Source organism: Mustela erminea, chromosome 4 (genome assembly GCF_009829155.1).
Source record: "Mustela erminea isolate mMusErm1 chromosome 4, mMusErm1.Pri, whole genome shotgun sequence".
Lineage (NCBI taxonomy): Eukaryota > Metazoa > Chordata > Mammalia > Carnivora > Mustelidae > Mustela > Mustela erminea.
In genome coordinates, this window is record NC_045617.1 from 89,506,847 (window position 1) to 89,526,904 (window position 20,058).

General features: G+C 54.4%; 2 protein-coding genes across 3 annotated transcripts; one reads left to right on the forward strand and one right to left on the reverse strand.

Annotated features, from left to right (window-relative positions):
- The first annotated feature begins 1,223 nt into the window (after positions 1–1,223).
- Positions 1,224–4,213, forward strand: GNMT (glycine N-methyltransferase). 2 transcript variants are annotated; one of them, XM_032340018.1, is made up of 6 exons: positions 1,224–1,611; positions 2,467–2,594; positions 3,040–3,156; positions 3,372–3,520; positions 3,627–3,748; positions 3,835–4,213. In XM_032340018.1, the coding sequence occupies exons 1-6, from the start codon at positions 1,406–1,408 to the stop codon at positions 4,004–4,006; spliced, it is 894 nt and encodes a 297-aa protein (XP_032195909.1). In that variant the 5' UTR covers positions 1,224–1,405; the 3' UTR covers positions 4,007–4,213. The 2 variants fall into 2 exon arrangements, with proteins under 2 accessions (XP_032195909.1, XP_032195910.1); XM_032340019.1 differs by having other exon boundaries at positions 1,228–1,611; positions 3,378–3,520.
- A 101-nt stretch (positions 4,214–4,314) lies between these two features.
- On the reverse strand, positions 4,315–16,274 carry PEX6 (peroxisomal biogenesis factor 6). Its single transcript, XM_032340006.1, has 17 exons — positions 15,319–16,274; positions 13,646–13,809; positions 13,103–13,186; positions 9,387–9,489; positions 9,169–9,302; positions 8,419–8,530; positions 7,862–8,070; positions 7,199–7,394; positions 6,965–7,041; positions 6,692–6,824; positions 6,405–6,610; positions 6,215–6,276; positions 5,868–5,976; positions 5,450–5,566; positions 5,248–5,325; positions 4,971–5,110; positions 4,315–4,789 (listed from the first exon to the last, which is right to left on the reverse strand). Exons 1-17 carry the CDS (start codon positions 16,198–16,200, stop codon positions 4,653–4,655), a joined length of 2,943 nt encoding a protein of 980 aa, XP_032195897.1. The 5' UTR covers positions 16,201–16,274; the 3' UTR covers positions 4,315–4,652.
- Positions 16,275–20,058: the final 3,784 nt, after the last annotated feature.

A 20,058-nucleotide genomic window follows, 5' to 3' on the forward strand; every position in this document is an offset into this window, starting at 1 on the left:
CTCTTTTTTTTTTTTTTTTTTTTTTTAAAGACTTTATTATTTGTCAGAGAGCGAGAGAGCTCGCACAAGCAGGCAGAGGCAGAGAGAAAAGCAGGCTCCGTGCCTGAGCCGGAAGGCAGCAGCTTAACGGACTGAGCCTCCCATGCGTCCCTCAGCGGCCCAACTCTTGATCTCAGGGTCCTGACAAGCCAACCCGAAGGTGGGGCTTTGTATCCAGTGCGAGTCTGCTCAGCCCTCCGCCTTCTCTTGTTCTCCACCCACCGCCCCTCCCTGCACTCTGGCTGGCTCTTGCTCTCTAAAATTAGTGAATAGATAAAATCTTAAAACATAACAAAATTTCAAAACTTTTAGGGGTGCCTGGGTGGCTCAGTTGATTAAGCGCCGGACTCTTGATTTTGGCTGGGGACATGATCTCAGGGTTGTGAGATGGAGCCAGTGTCCAGCTTTGCATTGGGCATGGAACCTCCTAGAGATTCTCCCTCTCCCTCTGCCCCTCCCCCCGTCTAAAAATTTTTAAAAATAACAGACTTTTATGGGCACCTGGATGGCTCAGTCACAGTAAAGCAGGCTACTCTTGATCTCAGGATTGTGACTTTGACCCCCATGTTTGGTGCAGAGATTACTTAAAAATAAAATCTTTAAGAAAAATTTTTTTTAATTTTTATGTTTACTTATTATTCTTTTCTTTTCTTTTCTTTTTTTTTTTTTTTTTTTTGTGGTAATGCTGGGTTTCGAACAGGGGCCTCAAAGAGCAAATTGTGCTTAGAAGGGTGCCAGTCAGTGAAGAATTGGGAGGAAAGGACCGACCCCGCCTTAGCCGACTTATGGGAAAGCTTAAGCGTTACCTCCACCTTAGATGAGCACCTGCCTCCAGGTGGGCCACGACCCGCTGGGCCAGAACTGCTCCTGGACTTGGGTGGCCGGACTAGCATTATCCCCAGATACTTCCTATTCCTCCCTTTCCTGGCTGACCCGGGCCTCCTTCAGCGGACAGTCCTTCTTTAGATATGCTAATACCTTCCTTCGCCGGGGTCGGTCCAATCCGAGGCGCTGAACTCGGTGTGGACTGGCAAGTTTTTTTTCCTCTCTACCCAATTTAGGTGGCGGTGGAGTGGGCGATCTCACCGCTCCCCCTCTGCTGGCCCCTCCCGAGTGCTCCAAAGGCCCGGCTTAAAGGGGGTGGGGCTGGGCAGGCCCTTTCCCGCCAAGGGGTCGCCCGGGGGACGGGATCTTCCCGCAGGCGAGAAGGGCTTGTTCGCCTCGCCGGGTGGTGCCCTCCCCCGAGCTGCAAGCCCAGCAGGGGCGTGTCCCCGCGCTCACCTGCCATTGGGCAGGTGGGGCGGCCGCCTCGGGCAGGGCCGGACTATATAAACGCGGAGCGGCGCCGGGCCAGGCGCGCCGCAGGATGGTGGACAGCGTGTACCGCACCCGCTCCCTGGGGGTGGCGGCCGAAGGGCTCCCGGACCAGTACGCGGACGGAGAGGCGGCGCGCGTGTGGCAGCTCTACATCGGGGACACCCGCAGCCGCACGGCCGAGTACAAGGCCTGGCTACTCGGGCTGCTGCGGCAGCACGGCTGCCAGCGGGTGCTCGACGTGGCCTGCGGCACCGGGTGAGCCGGGGCGGGGGGCGGCGAGGGGCGGCGAGGGGCGGGCGGGGGGACCTCGGCCAGGCTCGTCCGGCCGCCTCCTCCGGCGACCCGCAGCCGGACGGGGATGGGCGGCGGGGTAGAGCGGGCCGGAGGCGGGGCGGAGGGCACCCAGGGTGCGAGGGGGGTGTGGGCACCGCAGGGTGGGACTCAGGGTGGGGACTGCCGGGCATCTCGCGGCGACGCGGCGGCCGGGCTTTGGAGCTAGACCGGCGGAAGCTCTCACGGGTGCTGGCTCTGGCATGGCTCCCCAGGTATGGCCTTGGGCAGTGTTAACAGTTAACATTCGTTCAATATTTGCCTGTGCCACGCGCTGTGCCAGGAGCTGTCCACAGGTCCGCGTTTAAGGTCCTCACAAAGCCTCATGAGCTAGGGAATGCTGTCCCGTTTACAGTGGTCAGAAACCTGCCTCAGAGGAGTGAAGGTCCTCTACCTAGTAGAGAGGAGATTCAGACCTGGGTGGGTCCGGGTCTGGCCTATGCTCCAAACCCCCAGGCTGTACTACCTCCCCAGGCACGGGTCCTCAGTTTGCCCCATCTCTCCAGTGGAGCTAACACCAGTTACCAGGGTTGCCAGGAGGATTAGTGCACACTGATAGGGTGCCTGGCTCTGAATGGGTGCTAAAAAAACAAAACGGGAAAGTCCCTACCTGGTGATAACACATGGATGTGAGGAACCTCATTTGAGGTAGGTGGAGAGGGCCTGGGGAGACATGGAAGATGAGTGGAGGAGATGGAAGTGTCCAGCATGGGGTCTCCTCCTTGCCTTCCTAGGCCCCCTGACTGCCCCTCTCTGCCTTTCCCCTCCGGCCCTGCCCAGGGTGGACTCCATCATGCTGGTGGAAGAGGGCTTCAGCGTGACCAGTGTAGATGCCAGTGACAAGATGCTGAAGTACGCGCTTAAAGAGCGCTGGAACCGGAGGCATGAGCCGGCTTTCGACAAGTGGGGTACGCAGGTCCAGTCGGGCCCTCCCTGCCCAGCACCCCAGGGTACAGTACTTTCTGCCCTGGGCTCCTTTAGCTCCTGTGGCTGGAGTGCTTGATTTCCTTAAGGCGACAGCAAAATTACTTTCATTTCCCGGGAAAGGGAGGCTCAGGCACCGGAATGAGGTATCTGGTAACGAGGGGCTAGTTTTAGTGAAGTTTGTACGGTCTTCTTTCTCCCAGATAAAAACCAGGAAGCACAGAGCCATTCTTCCCAATCACAGCTTCCTCCCCCTTTGACTCCTCCTCCCCTTCACCCTCCATTTCCATAATGACCCCATTCCCCTAACTGGATAGGGAATCCCCATGTATCTTGAAGGGGAAACTGACGCAGGGCTGCACTTGGTGTAGGTGGGTACTGCTGGGGCCATGGGGCCATCCTGATCCCTCTTCCCCTTCCTGGTCCCAGTCATTGAAGAAGCCAACTGGATGACCTTGGACAAAGATGTGCCCCAGCCACCAGGGGGTGGCTTTGATGCGGTCATCTGCCTTGGAAACAGTTTTGCCCACCTGCCAGACTGCAAAGGTGAGAGGGGGTGTGGCCTGGATCCTGGCCCCTGCTTTGAGCTCTGCCTCTTTCCACAGACCCTCTGGGTGCCTGCTCTTCTGTCAGAGCAGACTGTTTTCTGCTCCGCTCTGCTCTGCCTTGGCATCCGTATCCCCAGGGAGGAGGAGGAAGATGGGAGGGAGACTGGACCCCAGGGCTCTCGGCAGACGCAGCCTCTCTGTCCCCATCCTGAGCTCCAGGAGACCAGAGTGAGCACCGGCTGGCGCTGAAGAACATCGCGAGCATGGTGCGTTCTGGGGGTCTGCTGGTCATTGACCATCGCAACTATGACCACATCCTCAGCACAGGCTGTGCACCCCCAGGAAAGAACATCTACTATAAGGTGGGGGTCCCCGAGGGTGGGAGGCCCAGAAGGAGGGGATGGCATCCTGGGGTCCAGGTCCCCCAGTGGTTGCAGAGGCTAATGTAGCCTGTCCCGCCACCTACAGAGTGACCTGACCAAGGACATCACAACGTCCGTGCTGACTGTGAACAACAAGGCCCACATGGTGACCCTGGACTATACAGTGCAGGTGCCAGGGGCTGGCCACGATGGTTCCCCTGGCTTGAGGTAGCCCCTGGGCTTGCTGGGGGGTGGGGTGGGGGGGCGTTGCTGAGGCTGCCAGTCTTCACGGCTGCCTGGGGGCTCTGTTGCAGTAAGTTCCGGCTCTCCTACTACCCACACTGTTTGGCTTCCTTCACGGAGTTGCTCCGAGCAGCCTTCGGGGGCAAGTGCCAGCACAGCGTCCTGGGTGACTTCAAGCCTTACAAGCCGGGCCAGGCCTACATTCCTTGCTATTTCATCCACGTGCTCAAGAGGACGGACTGAGCCCTGAGCGTGGCCTCAGCTCCTACAACCCTCTGCCCAGGCCCTGCCCGATCTGGCTGGGGAGGTGGGGACCAGGGGTCCCATACCGAGGGCAGCCCCCAGCACAGATCCTGGGGTGTGGGGAGGGGCAGACTGCTGCTGTAGGTGTAGGGATTTGGGCAAATGGAAGCGTGAGCAATACAGTCTGTGCCTTTTTCGTTTTCTGCATGCCTTGTGTTTGGGTCAGAAGGCTCCAGCTCTCCGAGGTGCCCTCCCTTGGCCTTACTCCTTCCACAAGCTCTTCCGCGCCAGCCATTCAGACCACAACCAGCAGGGGGCAGCATAGACTTTATTTTCAGCCAAGACTGGGCTCCCTCTGGGGCCCAACCCCTGCGCTCCATCCAGGCCCAAGCTCCTCCTCCTGAGCAGGGTGTCTTTAGTCCTGGAGCTGGCGCTGGCATGGAAGGACAAACCCGTAGGCGGGGGTGATGCCCTTTGAGCGCTTGTGGGGCTGCTCGGCTCCGGCTCCGAGGGCGTCTGCCTGGAGGTAGGCAGCCTTTGGGCGCGACAGCAGCAGGCGGAGAAGGAGCCCTTTGCTCTCTCCAGAGTCTGCGGGGTTACCTAGCACCTTCGGCCCTCGCGGGCGGGGCCAGACGGCAGGAGGCCCCTAGCAGGCCGCAAACTTGCGCTGGCTGCGCTTGTACCTCAGCAGTTCCTGCTCGCTGACCGACGGTTGCAGCCGGGCGGCGGCCTGCAGCAGGTCCTCCATGGTGAGGAGCAGTGCCGAGCTCCCGGCCTCCAGCCCTGGTGGGGGGAGACGAGGGGGAAATGGCCTGTGGTCTGGGTCCGAGGAGGACAGAGCCTTTGGGTGGGCCCCTTCTTGCCCAGAGCCCCCAGATGTCAGTAGTCCCTCCTCTGAAATCCAGGAGCAGGCCTGGATCCCATTAGCTTTTTGGTCCACCTCTGGGGCTGGCAAATGGCTCACCTTCTTCCAGGTCCCGGACCCTGCGTTTGAGGGCAGCTGTCATGGCATCAGAGCAGAGGGAGTAGAGGTCTGCCCCCGTCAGCTGGGGAGGACAGCGATCCAGCACATTCACCAAGCTCACGGAAGGTTCTAGCTTGAATCTGTTGTGCCGGCAGAGGAAAGAAATGGTTGAGTCTGTCAAAAGGCATCCTGGACCAGCTTATTCTGCACATTGCCTTTATTCCCTAACCATCCCAAGGCCCAAGGCCCCTCAGAGTCTCCCGCTAACGGGGCATACTTGCGTGTGATGGCACTTAGAACACGGAGCTGGGAGGCACGGTCCTCGCTCACTCCCACGAACACCAGCTTGTCAAATCTGTAGGGAAACGGGCAGGCATGAGTGTCAGAGAGCCCATCACCAGGGTGGAGGGGGCACAGGCTGGGGCTCAGGGGCCAGGCCCAGGTGGGCATGGTTGAGGTGAGCGGTTCAGGGTGTGCACCTGCCGGGCCGCAGAAGGGCAGGGTCCAGGAGGTCTGGTCTGTTGGTGGCTCCAATCACAAACACATCCTGAGTGCTGTGAAGACCATCCAGCTCGGCCAGGAGCTGAGACACCACCCTGCAAGTGAGGACATGGAGCCAGAGTGTCCTTGGCCCTTCCCTAGCCTCTGCCCTGCCTGTGGGGCCCCTCCTTGCCAGGCCTTCCCCGAGGGGCCACCGACACAGCTGGGTCCTGTGTACCCTTCCATGCATGCCCCCTGTTCTCAGTGTTCCCCACCCAACCCCATGGCCCCTTTTCTCTGTTTCACTATTTCGGAACTGGAATGGCTGGCAAGCTCTGGGCTCTATAAAGACTGCTGCAACCTGTCTCCCGTCCCTCCGCCTTAGACCCCAGACTCCAATCTGGCTGAGACCCCCACCTGTCCATCACACCTCCAGAGTCTCCGCTTCGCCCCCGGCTCGGGGCTAGGGAGTCCAGCTCATCGAAGAAGATAATGCACGGAGCTGCGGCCCTGGCCCTGGCAAACACTGAGGAGAGAAAGGGACCCAAAGGAGGGGGAAGCTCAGGGGGGTCTGAAGTCAGGCGATGGAGGAGGGGAACCGGGAGTGACAATTCGTCACTCTAGGTGCTAGGCCACTCTGGGCAGGTCCTCTTGTAGAAAGGATCATGAGGCGGTGCAAAGACTAGGAGCCACTGGAGGGTCAGGGAGGCACAAGGGCCATTAGGGTTTGGGAAGAGCTAGAAGCCTGGCCCCTCCTTGCTCACCTTCTCGCACATTCTCCTCACTCTGACCCACATACATGTTGATGAGCTCAGGCCCCTTCACGCTGAGGGAGAGGATGAGATTCATCAGATGCGTAAGCACACAACTAACCTCCCAGCCAGCCTCCCTCAGGCTCCCCAGCCTCTGGAAGCTCCCAGTCCACCCACCACCCCTTCCACACCCCCTCGCCACCTGAGGAAGGTAAGGCAGCATTCGGTGGCTACTGCCTTGGCCAGGAGGGTCTTGCCCGTGCCAGGCGGACCATGGAGCAGAAGGCCCGAGCGCCTGAGGCCCAGGCTCAGCAGCTCAGGGTGCTCTAGAGGGAGCTGAATGGTCTCCAGAATCTCCTTTTTCACCTCCTGCAGCCCGCCCACATCATGCCAGGACACCGAGGGGATCTAGGAGATGGAAAGTATGTGGTTGGGGGCAGGGTAGTGGAGAGAACTCCTGTCCTACCTCCGAGGACCTGGAGTCTCTACCTTGGGGGCTCCAATGGCCTGGGAATGAGCTGTCTGCAGCTGCTCTAGTGCCTGCCCGAAATCCTCAGCCAGGAGAGGAAAGCCAGCAGCACACAGCTCCCCCTCATCCTCCTCAGTCAAGCCACCTGCCGAGCTGCAAAGAGAAACCCAGGAGGACCTCTGGAGGAGCTGACCAGAAGCATCCTCCCCAACATGGTCCTCCTCCCCCTTCCCCAACTCCCACCCTCCTCCTCCATATTTCCTGTTGCCTCCTTTCCCTCCCAGTTTTCTCACCCCGAGTTCTTGATCCTGGCGCAGGCTGCCCGGCTGCTGTGGGTCAAAAGGGCATAGAGATCCCCTACCACGAAGCCCTGGGGAAGCACAGGAGAGGGCACGGGAGCTGGGCACAGCAGGAAGGAACCCTCAGAAGCTGGCCCCCCAGCAGGGACAGAGGCCCCGGGCTGAAGCCTGCAGGGGCAGGGCAGCGGGACTGGGGGGCGGGGGTGCGTGCCTCTTCAGGGTACTCACTGCACACCGCCGTGCCAGCTGCGTCAGGTTCACCTCTTGGCCCAGGGGAAGGTGGGCGGTGAGGGCCCGCAGGACACTGAGCCGCTGCCCCTCTGACAACACGGGCACCTCCAGCTCGTGAGGAAATGCCGTCTGCACATCGGCAGGCAGGTCCTGGGCCTGGCTCGTGGTAGCCACGACCAGCAGGGGCGGGCGGCTGCAGACACAGAGCCGGCGCTGAGGGCCAGAGCGTGGCTGGTGGCCCCTGAGGGCTGTCTTGTGGTGAGGCTGGTGCAGTGGGGCAGGGAGGTGGGTGGGTGCTGGGGGTGCTGGGGTGCTGGGCAGGGAGGAGGTAGGTGCGAGAGGGAGCTGAGCACCCCAAAGCTTCCTGCAGGGGCTCCATGAGCACACCTGAGAGAGAGACCTGTGACCACCCCCCTCACACAGGGAGCTCACTGAGGGGAGATGCTGTGCTTTTCCTCTAACGTGGTGCTCCCCATGAAATACTAGGGACCGCATCATCCCCCTCCCTCTGGATACCCCAAGCCCCTCAGCTCAGGACTGCCCGGAGGACAGCCAAATGGGCGAGAGGTCTGAGAAGCCACTGAGGAAGAGAAGACAACAGGCTGAAGAGAGGTGGGGGGGCTGGGCCTCGCCCTTTACAGACCCAGCTCTGCACAATACCTGGTGAGGGGATCCTCATCAAGGAGGAGGTGACGCAGCGTGGCCACCACACGGGTGTCCTCCCCTAGCCCGTCACGGTCCCGGCCCAGGAGGTCCACGGCTGTCAGCAACAGAACCACAGGCCGGCAGCACCGGGCCCGGGAGAAGGCAGCCTGCAGCTTCGTCTCCACAGCCCCACTGCTGTCGGCGCAGAGGCTAGAGCAGGGCACCTGGGGACAAGGTGGCCTGTGAGCAAAGGGCAGGCATGATGGAGGCAGAAAGGGCAGGGACAGGAGCCACAGAAGAGGCGGAAGATCTTTTTTTAGAGGGCGGAGACAGGGGAGCAGTAACACTGGCCAAGTGGTACCTCTTCTTTACCCTGACCTCAGTCCGTGGACCGCCCGTCACAATCTTCAAACCCCTTCCTTTTTGAAAGTATCTTTCAGTAGCGGAGAATCATGGGAATATGTCTGACCTGCTCAGATCCTGGGGCCAGGCTGGTGGCCAGAAGGGGGAGGGGAGAGGGAAACTCCGGGCCAGGAGGTGTACTTGGGGTTCAACTCTCCAGGTACCCTCACCTTCAGCAGGTGGAGCCCGAGGCGGCTACAGGCTGCGGTGACAGCTGTGGTTTTCCCACTGCCTGGGGGGCCCCGGAGAAGGACACTGCTGGTTCCTGTCAACAGAGCACCTCTGCAACCAGAGAACAGACACTTGTCTTTTCTATTCTGCTCAAATTGAGAGCCCTCAGTAACAGAGGGACCCCTGGATCGAGAAAGCAGGCACTCCCCTCCTTGTAGGCCCCTTCCTCCTCCAGGGCTGCTGCCCAGTGGTGAGGCTGTAGTTCCCATGCCACCTGTGGGGCTCTGGCAGGGGCAGGGAGCGTACCCAGCAGCCAGGACCGTTCCCTTTTGTCATCACTGCCTTCAGTAAAGCCTTGACTACTATGTCTGGTCTGGACTATATTGAGAGGAGGGAGGGCAGGGTCTGTGTCTACACATAGGCCAGTGGTATGAGGAGCTGTGTCCTTTGGTGAAGGCCAGTGTGGCTAGTGGGCTCCCCGCGGGGAAGGGCGATCTCCAAGACAGCTATCCCCGGTGGAGATTCTGCTTCCACAGCCAACCCTGGAGGGTAGAGGTTACCCCCAGGAAAGAGCCTAGGAATTTGCCTACAGAAAGGACGTGGGCTAGCGGCCTGGGCATACTGGTCTGAGGGAGGACCACCAACCTTATGCTGGCCAGCGCATTAGGGACTGCTTGTCCAGCCCACTGCCCCTCCAGAGATGTCCCGAGCAGGCTTCTCTCATACCCTGGGGTTGCAGCCTCACTCACCCCGGCTGGAGGCGAGGCTTCAGGGCAGCACAAAGCTCAGTCACCAAGGTTTCCAGGCCTGGAGGTGACAGGCTGCTCCAGGGAGTGGATTCTCCTGAAGTGAGACTGGGAACAGGGCTCAGGGTAGAACCCACCTGTGCAAGGTGGGAGGAAGCTTTAGTGTCTGGAAGCTGTTTCTGTCCCTTTTCCCAGGTCTAGTGCCATCCCCAGGGCCTCACCAGGTACAAGGAGGTATGAGCCGTGTCCGCCAAGTAGGCCCTGGTCAGCCCATCCGGAGCTTCACCGACAGTTTTCTTCACTTTAAAAAACATTTCCCGCCACCTGCAGAAAAGAAGCCCAATGAACTGCAGATCCAGAGCCCACATACGTCCCTCCCAAAAGGATAAGGTGGCTGTCTCCAGCGCAGAGGTGGACCGCAGGGACAAACTCAAGAGCAGCACAAACAACCGCCCCCAGACCCAGCAGGGGTGGTGGGGGGGAAGGTAAGGGAGAGCAAGTAGTGGTCCTTCTTATCTCCCTGGCAGGCTCCTGCGCATTTTAAGGGCAGGAGCGAGAGCTGTCCGCCATATCCCTCATGACAACCATCAGAGAGCCTTGGGGTGTTTCTCCAGGTAAATGGCCCCCCTACAGTTCCAGTGGGAGAAGCCACAGCTGCACTGAGCAAATGATCATGTGACCATTTTTTTTTTTAAGATTTTATTTATTTATTTGACAGAGATAGAGAGAGATCACAAGTAGGCAGGGAGGCAGGCAGGGAGGCAGGCAGAGGCAGGCTCTCTCCGCAGAGCAGAGAGCCCGACATGGGGCTCGATCCCACACCCTGGGATCATGACCTCAGCAGAGGCTTTAACCCACTGAGCCACCCAGGTGCCCCTCATCTGACCATTTTCTTTCTTTTTTTTTTTTTTTTAAAGATTTTATTTATTTATTTGACAGAGAACACAAGTAGGCAGAGAGGCAGGCAGAGAGAGAGGAGGAAGCAGGCTCCCTGCTGAGCAGAGAGCCCGATGCGGGACTCGATCCCAGGACCCCGAGATCATGACCTGAGCCGAAGGCAGCGGCTTAACCCACTGAGCCACCCAGGCACCCTCATCTGACCATTTTCAAAGGCTTCAGAACACAGTCTTCCCCCTGCCAATTCAAAAAAGCCTTCCAAAACCTCAGCAGGAAGGGGCCCTTGGCTTATCTGGTAATCCACAAAATCGAATTGCAGATTCCTTATTAAAGACATCTAATGATTTTCCATTTTGGCTGCACATTAGAATTATCTGTGAAATTTGGGAACATCAACATCTCCTACATATTGTATGATTCTATTCGACAGACTGGTATTTGCTGGGGCTGTGGGAAGGAGGGAGTAGGTAGGGTTTGCTAATGGGAAGGGGCTTGGGGGGATGAAAATGTTCTGGAATTAGATACTGGTGTTGGTTGCAAAATCTTACGAATATAGTAAAAGCTACTGAGCGGTACGCTTTAAATGTATGAATGAGATCACAATTTTTAAAAAAGTAGTCTCAATGCCCAGTGTGGGGCTTGAACTTAAGACCCTGAGCTCAAGAGTTGCATGCTCTACTGACTGAGCCAGCCAGGCAGGCCCCAGCCTCACCTTGACTTTGCGTCAATAGGTCTGGGCAGGGCTCAGGCATCTGTAATTTTGAAAGCTCCTCTCAGCCATAACCAGGGCTGTGCATTCACTGGCTAGTCTCAGAGTGAGTTGGCGCCACTCAGCCTAAGAAGGGTGCAGTGGGGAGCAGATAGTACTAGCCCAATCCTCCAGAAAAGAAACGATGAATGACTCCCCTCTTTAATCCTAGGGGGAAAGGCAATGACTTGGCCCAGACTCTAACTTGGGCCTCTTTAAGCTCCAGTCCATGCAAATTCTTTTGTTCACATTGTCTCATTCATAAAGCTGCTTACTCTGGCAGCAAGTGAGGTGTATGGGAATAACTCCAGGTGGAGGAGAGAAGCATACTAGATCAGTACTATGAACTCTGGCAGTTATTAGGGTAGGCAGATATCGTGATAAAAAGTGGAACATAGGGAAGCCAGTGTCTTCCTGTTATTCAGTATTAATGAACAGTGGGTAGTTCTAGAACCTGGCATCTCAACCCTGAGTCACAGTGCACATGGTGAGCAGTGGAATCCAAGGAGGAACAACACTGTGGAAGGCTAGGGGGAAGTCTCCCCTTCCACGGACAGCAGGACCATCTCAGTAAGTACAAGGACCAGACCTCTTGAACATATCTGGGTACTGGGGAACGCTGGGTTGTGTTCTCAAGACAGTGGAGCTGGATCCTGCTGGCTTGTTCTGGGGGAGCAGAACCATGGAAGAGCTTGCAGAGACCACAGCACCACCACTGGAATTCCAGTCCAGGGATCACAGGACTCCCCAGGTTTGGGGGAGGAGGGCTAAAGCACCCATCTCTGTCTGTCTTTGGACCCACCTGCCCACCCTAATCCTGCTTTCCAGGACCTGCTCAGTGGGAAGAACTGTGGGCTCAGCACCCAGAGGAGGGAGGCAGGTCTCTACAGGGCTGGAACAGCAGAGACCCAGGAACAGAACAGGCTTGCTGGTCTGTCTCAGAAGGGCCCAGTGTCTGCTTTCCTTTGAAGTACAAAGGGTGGGCCTTCTGTAATATTCCTACAGAAAGCTAGCTCGTAGATATTGGCTATATTTAAGATGGGAGGCACAAACGGGAAGTAACTAATACACATCAGCCTGGCATTTTCTACCAGGCCCCAGTTGTAGATTAGATTTGGGAAAGCTCAAAGAGGTGCCATGAGCATTAAATGGGGTTACAAAGGGCACTATCAGGCCCTCGTGTGGGTACCACAGCTCTGAATAAACCGAGCTCTGAATGTTGACCAAGAATGAATCAGGCACTCCACACAAGGCATCTCTCCTGGCAGAGGACCCAGGCTACTAGGCCAGAGACCTTGGGCATGCCAACTCGTACACCTCAGTTCCTTCTGGCTGGCTGGCACCACCTCATTGAAACCCCCTGTGAACGTTGGATTAGCATGTCTATCGGTTGTGTTCTCCTTCTAGTACATGGCTACAGAAAATCAGTCTTGGGGTATCAGGCTACGCATTCTCCTGCTTCACAGAAAACCAAAGCAATCTCTGAATTCCTTGCCTTCCATTTTACATGGAACCTCTGTGATCAGTATCTACAGGGGGAGAAAGGTTGGACTCCTTGTTTTGGGTGGTTGGGTCACTTATACTTAATTTCTCGCTCCTTATTGAGAATAAGGAGAAAGAGGCAGCCTTTCAATGACAGCATCAATCTGTCTCTCCCTTATTTTGGGAGATGGGATTGAAAAGCTGCATGTGCACACACCATTAATTAGGGCAGAAATCAAAGCCCAGGTCTCCTTATGTTGAGTATATGGGAGGCGTGGCCCGAAACCTGGCCCAAATGACCCTGCGGTTGTGAATGAAAAGCAAGGAATCTCACGTTGGTCTAGGTCCTTAAACTTCTTAATGCTTTCCTTTACCTATGACCACCCAATTATTTGAGGATAAATACCTCCCGAAGGCAGCAGTGGTTCTTAATCTTTTTTCAGTCCTGTGTCTATTTGAGAACCTGAAGAAAGCATGTACCTTTTCTCTAGAAAAATGTACATGACAGGGGTACTTGGGGGTGCTCAGTGAGTTAAGTGTCTGCCTTCAGCTCAGGTTATGATCCCAGGGTCCTGGGGTAGAGCCCCAAATCAGGCTCCTTGCTCAGTGGGGAAGTCTGCTTCTCCCTCTCCCCCCTCCCCCCAGTGCTCGTGTTCTCTCTCTCAAGTAAATGAATACAATCTTTTTAAAAATGTACATGACAACAAAGGTTTCTTAAATACAAAATTATTTCACATGTGGGGAGGTGATCATAGAACTCTTGCACCCAGGTTAGGAATCCCAGCTGTAGGATAAGAGGCAGGTGCGTACCTGGGCAGTTTCTCTGGGCTTCCTTCCAGGATCTCTACTTGCCCAACTGTTGGCACACACAGAACATCCCCTTCCTGGACTGCCCTGCAACACAGCAGTGGCCCTGGTCAGCTCACAATGAGAGTCAAGAACATGGGCCGACGCATCCGCACATGTCTACTCCCAACCCGCAGACCATAGGGGCCTACCGCCCACTCAGAGATCCCAAGCAGTTGTCCGGACACCAGGTCTGACCTAGAATGAGCTGGGGGGAATGGCAGAGAGGCTAGAAAGGGGGACTCAGCAGTGAGGGCTGAGCAGGATCCTGGCTCTTTGCAGGCCCTCTCAAATCAAAGAGGTTTCTCAGTTTAGAATGTCCAGATTCACCTTCTGGTACCAATTTCTCTTCTACTGACCACCTGCCACACAAAGAGGCATCTAGCCACAGTATTGCCAAAAATGTGGCTTTGTAAAGTCAGAGGCTCTGTGGGACCGGATTCTAAGGCATGGGATAGAAGAGCAAGGGTGAGATGCTATCCTCCTGACAGGGGGTAAGCAGCTAACCTGGGTGTCTGAAAGTGCCGGTAAAGAACACGGTCATAATTTCCGTTGGTGCTGTAATGTGGAGAGGACACAATTTCGATGTGTAACTCTTTGGCAAACAGAGGCCCAGACAGCAGTGAACAGCTTCCATTGTCTTCAGGGGTTCTGGAGCCTTCCAAGTACCTCTATCAGAGAAATAACCACCACCTTACAACCTTCTTCCAAGGAGTCAGGCTCTGCCCCACCTTAACTGTAGCAGCCAACATTTCTCTTTGCATCCTCCAGCCACAGGGCCTGTGGGACGGGAGGCCTAAGGTAGCCAAACTGAATTCCTGTATCTTCCCTAGAAACAGAAACCTGTCCTTCTCATGGGCACCACCAGGAAGAGATTTCTGACTCTAGTTCCAAAAAGCTCCCCAGTATGAATAACCTTTCTGCAATACCTTTAAGTTGACCCTGAGCCAGGAAAATGATAAAGACATTTAATTTCCACAAGTCCTTTTGAGTAACACCAGGGAGCAACTGGAATTGATATTAATTGGACATTAGGGGGCCACTGAATTCAGGCTGTGGGAAAAGGATATGGTCTCACTGAAGCTGAAGGGATTGGTTCAGCTGAATGAGATGAACCTCAGTGAGCTGTCCTCAGTCTGAGGACTCCAGTTTCTCCACCATTCAAAGGGAAACCCACACCTGACTCCCATTCATGCATATCTTATATCCTTCTTGACATCTTAGAGCACTAATTGGCTATGCCAGCATTATCTAACAGAAGTTTCTACAGTGATAGAAATGTTACCTACATGTGCTATTGAGTATTTGACACGTAACTGAAGCAACCGAAGAACCGAGTTTTACATTTTATTTAGTTTTAATTAATTTAAAAAGCCACACTGTGGCTAGCAGCTTCCATATTGGACAGTATAGGTTTAAACCATACATCTAGGTGCCTAATTAAGCAGTAAACTATTTGTCCCCCCAAATACAATGATCTTCTTGAAGTAATCTCCTTAAAGGCAGAAAGAAAATTTCTCTTGGGTATATTTACTAAAATATTAAAACCACATACCAGGCACTAAAGAGAATATCGAGCCCTCCCCTCCGAGGAATTTACAATATATAACTGAGTATTAGACAGAGTACATAATCAATCATAAAGGGACAGAAAATAAATGCCCTAAGAAAGGTACAAAACGCTATAGGAGAAAGAAGTCATGTTAAATATACGGTAAGATCATGTAAGGCTTTGAGAAGAAGGTGGTGTCTTTCGATGGGCGTTGAAGGAAAGGATGGTAGGACTTTAACAGATGAGGCTAGCAGAAAAGGAAGGAATTTGAAGACAAGAATAAGCATGAGCAAAAGAAATGAGGTATCATCCTCTATATTACTCAGTACAATCCTGGATACACTGTAACCAATTCAACAGACAACTGATTAAGCAGATTAATATACTGTATACACCTGGTAACTTGAGGATGACTCTTTCCTTTCATCTGAATAGATGAAAGCCCTTCCCATGTGCCACTACACCATGGAGGATTATATTTTGATTACAGAGATAAATAAGACTAAGAGACATTAAGGTCTAAGAAGTAAGTGATCTAAACTCTACAGCTCTCTTCTTCCAATTTAGTTTAGATAAGGAAGAGGGAATAAGGAGTGGAAGCATTCCTAACCTCAGTCCTGTATCCTACCTGAATTCTGAGCTCTCCCACTTCCAGGAGATCACAGCCGAGATTAAAAGCCAGAGTGGCAGGCACGAGGGCCAGTCCGTCTGCGAGGGGCTCTCCCGGCTGTCCAGAGCCGGGTCCCAGCCTTTCAGAGAGGTCCCAGCGAGGCTCTAGGACCTGAACCCTGGCCAAATGTGGCTGGGAAGTGTTAGAAGATTCTCCCGCCCGGGTCACCCATACCCATTCGCCCTGGAAGAGGCCCAGGCTACGGAGACAGCTCCGGCTTACTCCGAGCGAATCTCCAATCCCTCCCAGAACTCCCCGCAGTCTCCGGACTGTGCGGTTAACCGCGAAGGAGGACACCAGGGGTGGGGGTGGGGGCCGGCTGCTGTCCCTAGCCTCCTGACCCAGTTTGGCTCGCCCACGGAGCTCAGTCACAGCTAGTCGCGTCCCTGGGCCCAGCAGCCCTTGCAACGCAGGCCGTGTCTCCAGCACCCGCGGTCCGGGCACTGGCAGGGCCTCTCCGCGCCGCACCAGCAGCGGCCCGACTCGCGGTCCCAGTCCGGGCCCCGGCGAGGTGCCAAGCAGCGCCCAGCCTAGCGCCGGAGGCCGCCGCACAGGCCGCGCCCGCACCCACGCCCCGGAGCCCAGAGCCAGGAGCCGCAGCAGCGCGCGGCTAACCAGTAGCTGCGGGGGCCCTGGACCCTGCTCCTCGGTCTCCGCGCCCGGCCCCTCCAGGGCCGTCACTAACAGCGCTGGCCCTGCGGGGCTCTCCTCTGCGGGCCGCAGGGCTAGCACCAGGCCCAACCCCGCCTCAGGCCACGGGCCCCCGGGGGGCAGCAGCACCGCCAACGGGGGTGCCTCGGTCGGGAAGGGCTCCAGGACCCGCAAGACTGCCAGCGCCATGGTGACAGGAGACCAACTAGGAAGGGGAAGGAGAGCGGCTTCCGGAGCCAGACCGCCGCCCGCCGTTTCCGCTTCCGTTGAGGGCGGTGCTAGGACAGTGGGCGGGGCGGGGTTTTCCTGGCTGGCTTGCTCCTGGAGGTTGAGCCGCCGCTGGGATTGAGGGGTGGCTTTCTCCGTGGCGGTAACGCGTTCACTGCCGCGGAGTAGTCAACATTTTGAGACGGTGTTTGCAGGGATTTGCCTTCCGCGCCTGCTAAGGGAGTAACTTCCTCCCCACTGCCCTGCCTTGCACTTAACAGTTAATTGAATGATCAACGAACCGTCGGCGTGCCCAGGACCAGCTTGGCCCAGGGCTGGGAGCTACGGGTGGAGTGTTTAGGAAGGAGTCCAGCCCTCCGTGGAACTCCGATAGTTTCCACGGTGGAACTGTAGGCACTGAGGCTTGGTGGTTGTGGGGAAGGTTGCAGGAGGGAGTGGTAGGATAAAATTGCCTCAGCCGTGCTTATGGCTATGTAGTGGCTGCAGGCTGGACTTACTACCTGTGATTCATGGAGCCCTGGAGTATTTGGTACTGCCTCACCTGTTCCAGCACATGCTACACAAAACCCACGTCCTAGTGTTTCTTGTCCTGTTTCTTGTCCTATTCGTTCTACTCCCACCAAGCTTGAAGTGAAGACAAAGCAGCTTCGCTTTTTCATCCAAAACCAGTGCCCCACCAATCCTTGCAGACTGGAGACCCACGTCCTGTTTCTATCCTGCGGGGTGAGGGGCGATGTGATGTGGGGGCAGTACAGCAGGCAGAAGAAAGGGGTCCAAGGCTTCAGTCATGAGAGGGAACCAACAGCTTGCTTCCCAGCTTTGCTGTTACTTAGATTCCATCCTTATCTCCAATTCCACTGCTCTGGACAAGGCACTTGGACACCGACAGGCCACACCTCCAGTAATTAACAAAAAAATTGTTTTTTCTCTTGGAGTTAGTCAATTTTTTATGGTATTCTATTCTTCCTGGACCTTGCATTCTTCAACCACTGCCTAACTTTCTCCCTTCCTTCACAGCTGAACAACTTGAGGCAGTCTTCTACTTTGTACTTCATGAATTCCTGAACATTTCCCGAAAATCTGAGAGTTGAATATTAGATTTACATGTTAGAAGGTATTTCTATTCCTAGTGAGACAAGAAGGTTTTTGTTTTTTTTTTTTTTTTAAGGTTGTGTTTATTTGACGGAGGGAGTGAGAGAGCAAGTGAGTACAAGCAGGGGTGTGGCAGAGGTAGAGGGAGAAGCAGGCTTTCGGCTGAGCAGGGAGCACAATATGAGGCTCAATCCCAGGACCCTGGGATCATGAGCTGAGCCTAAGGCAGACCTTTAACTGGCTGAGCCACCCAGGGATCCCTATTTTTTATTTATTATTTTTTAAAAAAAGATTTTATTTATTTATTTGACAGAGATCACAAGTAGGCAGAGAGGCAGGCAGAGAGAGAAGAGGAAGCAGGCTCCCCGCTGAGCAGAGAGCCCAATGCAGGACTCCATTCCAGGACCCTGGGATCATGACCTGAGCTGAAGGCAGAGGCTTTAACCCACTGAGCCACCCAGGTGCCCCTATTTTTTATTTGTTAAGTGGGCTTCACACTAGGGCTTGAACTCATGACCCAGAGATCAAGACCTGAGTTGAAATCAAGAGTCGGATGCTGACCCAGCCCTCCAAGAAAATATTTTTTAAAAGTCTGATTATAGTTCCTGGAGGTGATTCTAGTCTTAAATTTCAAATAGCCTAATTCCACTTTTGTTTTATTCTGTCTTGTTTTGTTTTGTTTTGTTTGAGAGAGAGGGAGAGAGAGCAGGCATGCTTGAGGTGGGGACAGAAGCAGAGGGAGACAATCTATTAAGCAGACTCTATACTGAGCTTGGATCCCAGTGTGTGGCTCCATCTTATAACCCTCAGATTATTACCTGAACTGAGCCAAAATCAAGAGCTGGACATTTAACCAACTGAGCAACCCAGGAAGCCCTCCACTTTTTTTCTTTTTTCTTTTTTTTTTAAGTAATCTCTGTGCTCAACATGGGCCTGGAACTCACAACCCGAGATCAAGAGTCACATGTTCCACTGACTGAGTCAGCCATGCTCCTCCTCTAGTTCTACATCTTTAAAAGAGCATGTAAGAATGTACTAGAGACCTGAATTCATATGGGTGAAAGTTCCCATTTGTTAGTTCTGAGCTGTATAATGTGGCTCTGTCCCTTGCTTCCCACAGGGACCAAGGACTAGGAGGATGGTGGGGTGAGTCCAAAAAGGATATGCCTGCTTTACATAGGCAAGTTCTGGGCCTCAGGACTACAGTGCTCCTTGAGAGCTTAGGAATGGGTAAATAAATCTGGTCTCCTCTCTGGTTCAGCAGCCATATAGACACAAATACCCATCCACAAATATCCTTTCTTTCTTCTTCTTCTTCTTCTTTTTTTTTTTTTTTAAGATTTTATTTATTTGAGAGAGAAAATGAGAGAGGAGAAGGTCAGAGGGAGAAGCAGACTCCCTGCAGAGCTGCCCCAAGGCAGGACCTGACTCCAGGACTCTGGGATCATGACCTGAGCAAAGGCTTAACCAACTGAGCCACCCAGGCGCCCCTACAAATATCCTTTCTTTCTTTCTTTCTTTTTTTTTTTTTAAAGATTTTATTTATTTATTTGACAGACGGAGATCACAAGTAGGCAGAGAGAGAGGAGGAAGCAGGCTCCCAGCTGAGCAGAGAGCCCGATGTGGGCCTCGATCGCAGGACCCTGGGATCATGACCTGAGCCGAAGGCGGAGGCTTTAACCCACTGAGCCACCCAGGCGCCCCAAATATCCTTTCTTCCCAGGCTTTTCCCCCAGCAAATAATGGTTGGCATGCAGTCTGCTTTGTTACTTTGAAATTCTCATTAATCAGTAGGGCCAAAATATTTCCATAAGATAGGAACCTACATTTGTTGCCTTTACTTCCTTACCTCTCACTCACTCTTCAACTCATTATAACCTTCCTTCCATTTCTATAAAACTTCCCCTCCGGGCTCCTGGGTGGCTCAGTGGGTTAAAGCCTCTGCCTTCGGCTCAGGTCATAATCCCAGGGTCCTAAGATTGGGCCCCCCGCATCGGGCTCTCTGCTCAGCGGGGAGCCTGCTTCCCCCTCTCCCTCTGCCTGCTGCTCTGCCTACTTGTTTGTTGTTGTTGTTGTTTTTAAAGATTTTTATTTATTTATTTGACAGAAAGAGATAGGGAAAGAGGGAACACAAGCAGGAGGAGCTGGAGAGGGAGAAGCAGGCTCCCCACTGAGCAGGGAGCCTGACATGGGACTCGATCCCAGAACCCCAGGATCTTGACCTGAACCGAAGGCAGACGCTTAACGACTGAGCCACCCAGGTGCCCTGCTCTACCTACTTGTGATCTCTGTCTGTCAAATAAATAAAGTCTTTAAAAAAAAAAAACTTTCCCTCAAAGATCATCTCCAACTACAGAATCAAGGTAGTGTTGTTTGATCATTATCTTACTCAGTCATTCCTTGGAATGTGTCACTATTGACCAATCCTCTTTTACTTCCTTTGCCATTGCAACACCGGTTTTCCACCTACACCTCTGATGGCTCCAGAAGTCATCTTCAACTCCTCCCTTTCCCTTACCATCTTCTGCACAGTCCAGTGAATCACCAGATCCTGTTGATTCTACATATTTCCCAATTCTGTCTTGTCTTCTCCCTGCCATGGCCTTTGTCTTATAACACTGCTGTACAGGTCACAAGGTCACAGCCTTCTCCAGTTTCTTCATATAGTCAATAGTCTAATGGAGTCGACTTTTTGCGTGAGCAGGGGGAGAGGCAAAGGGAGAGGGA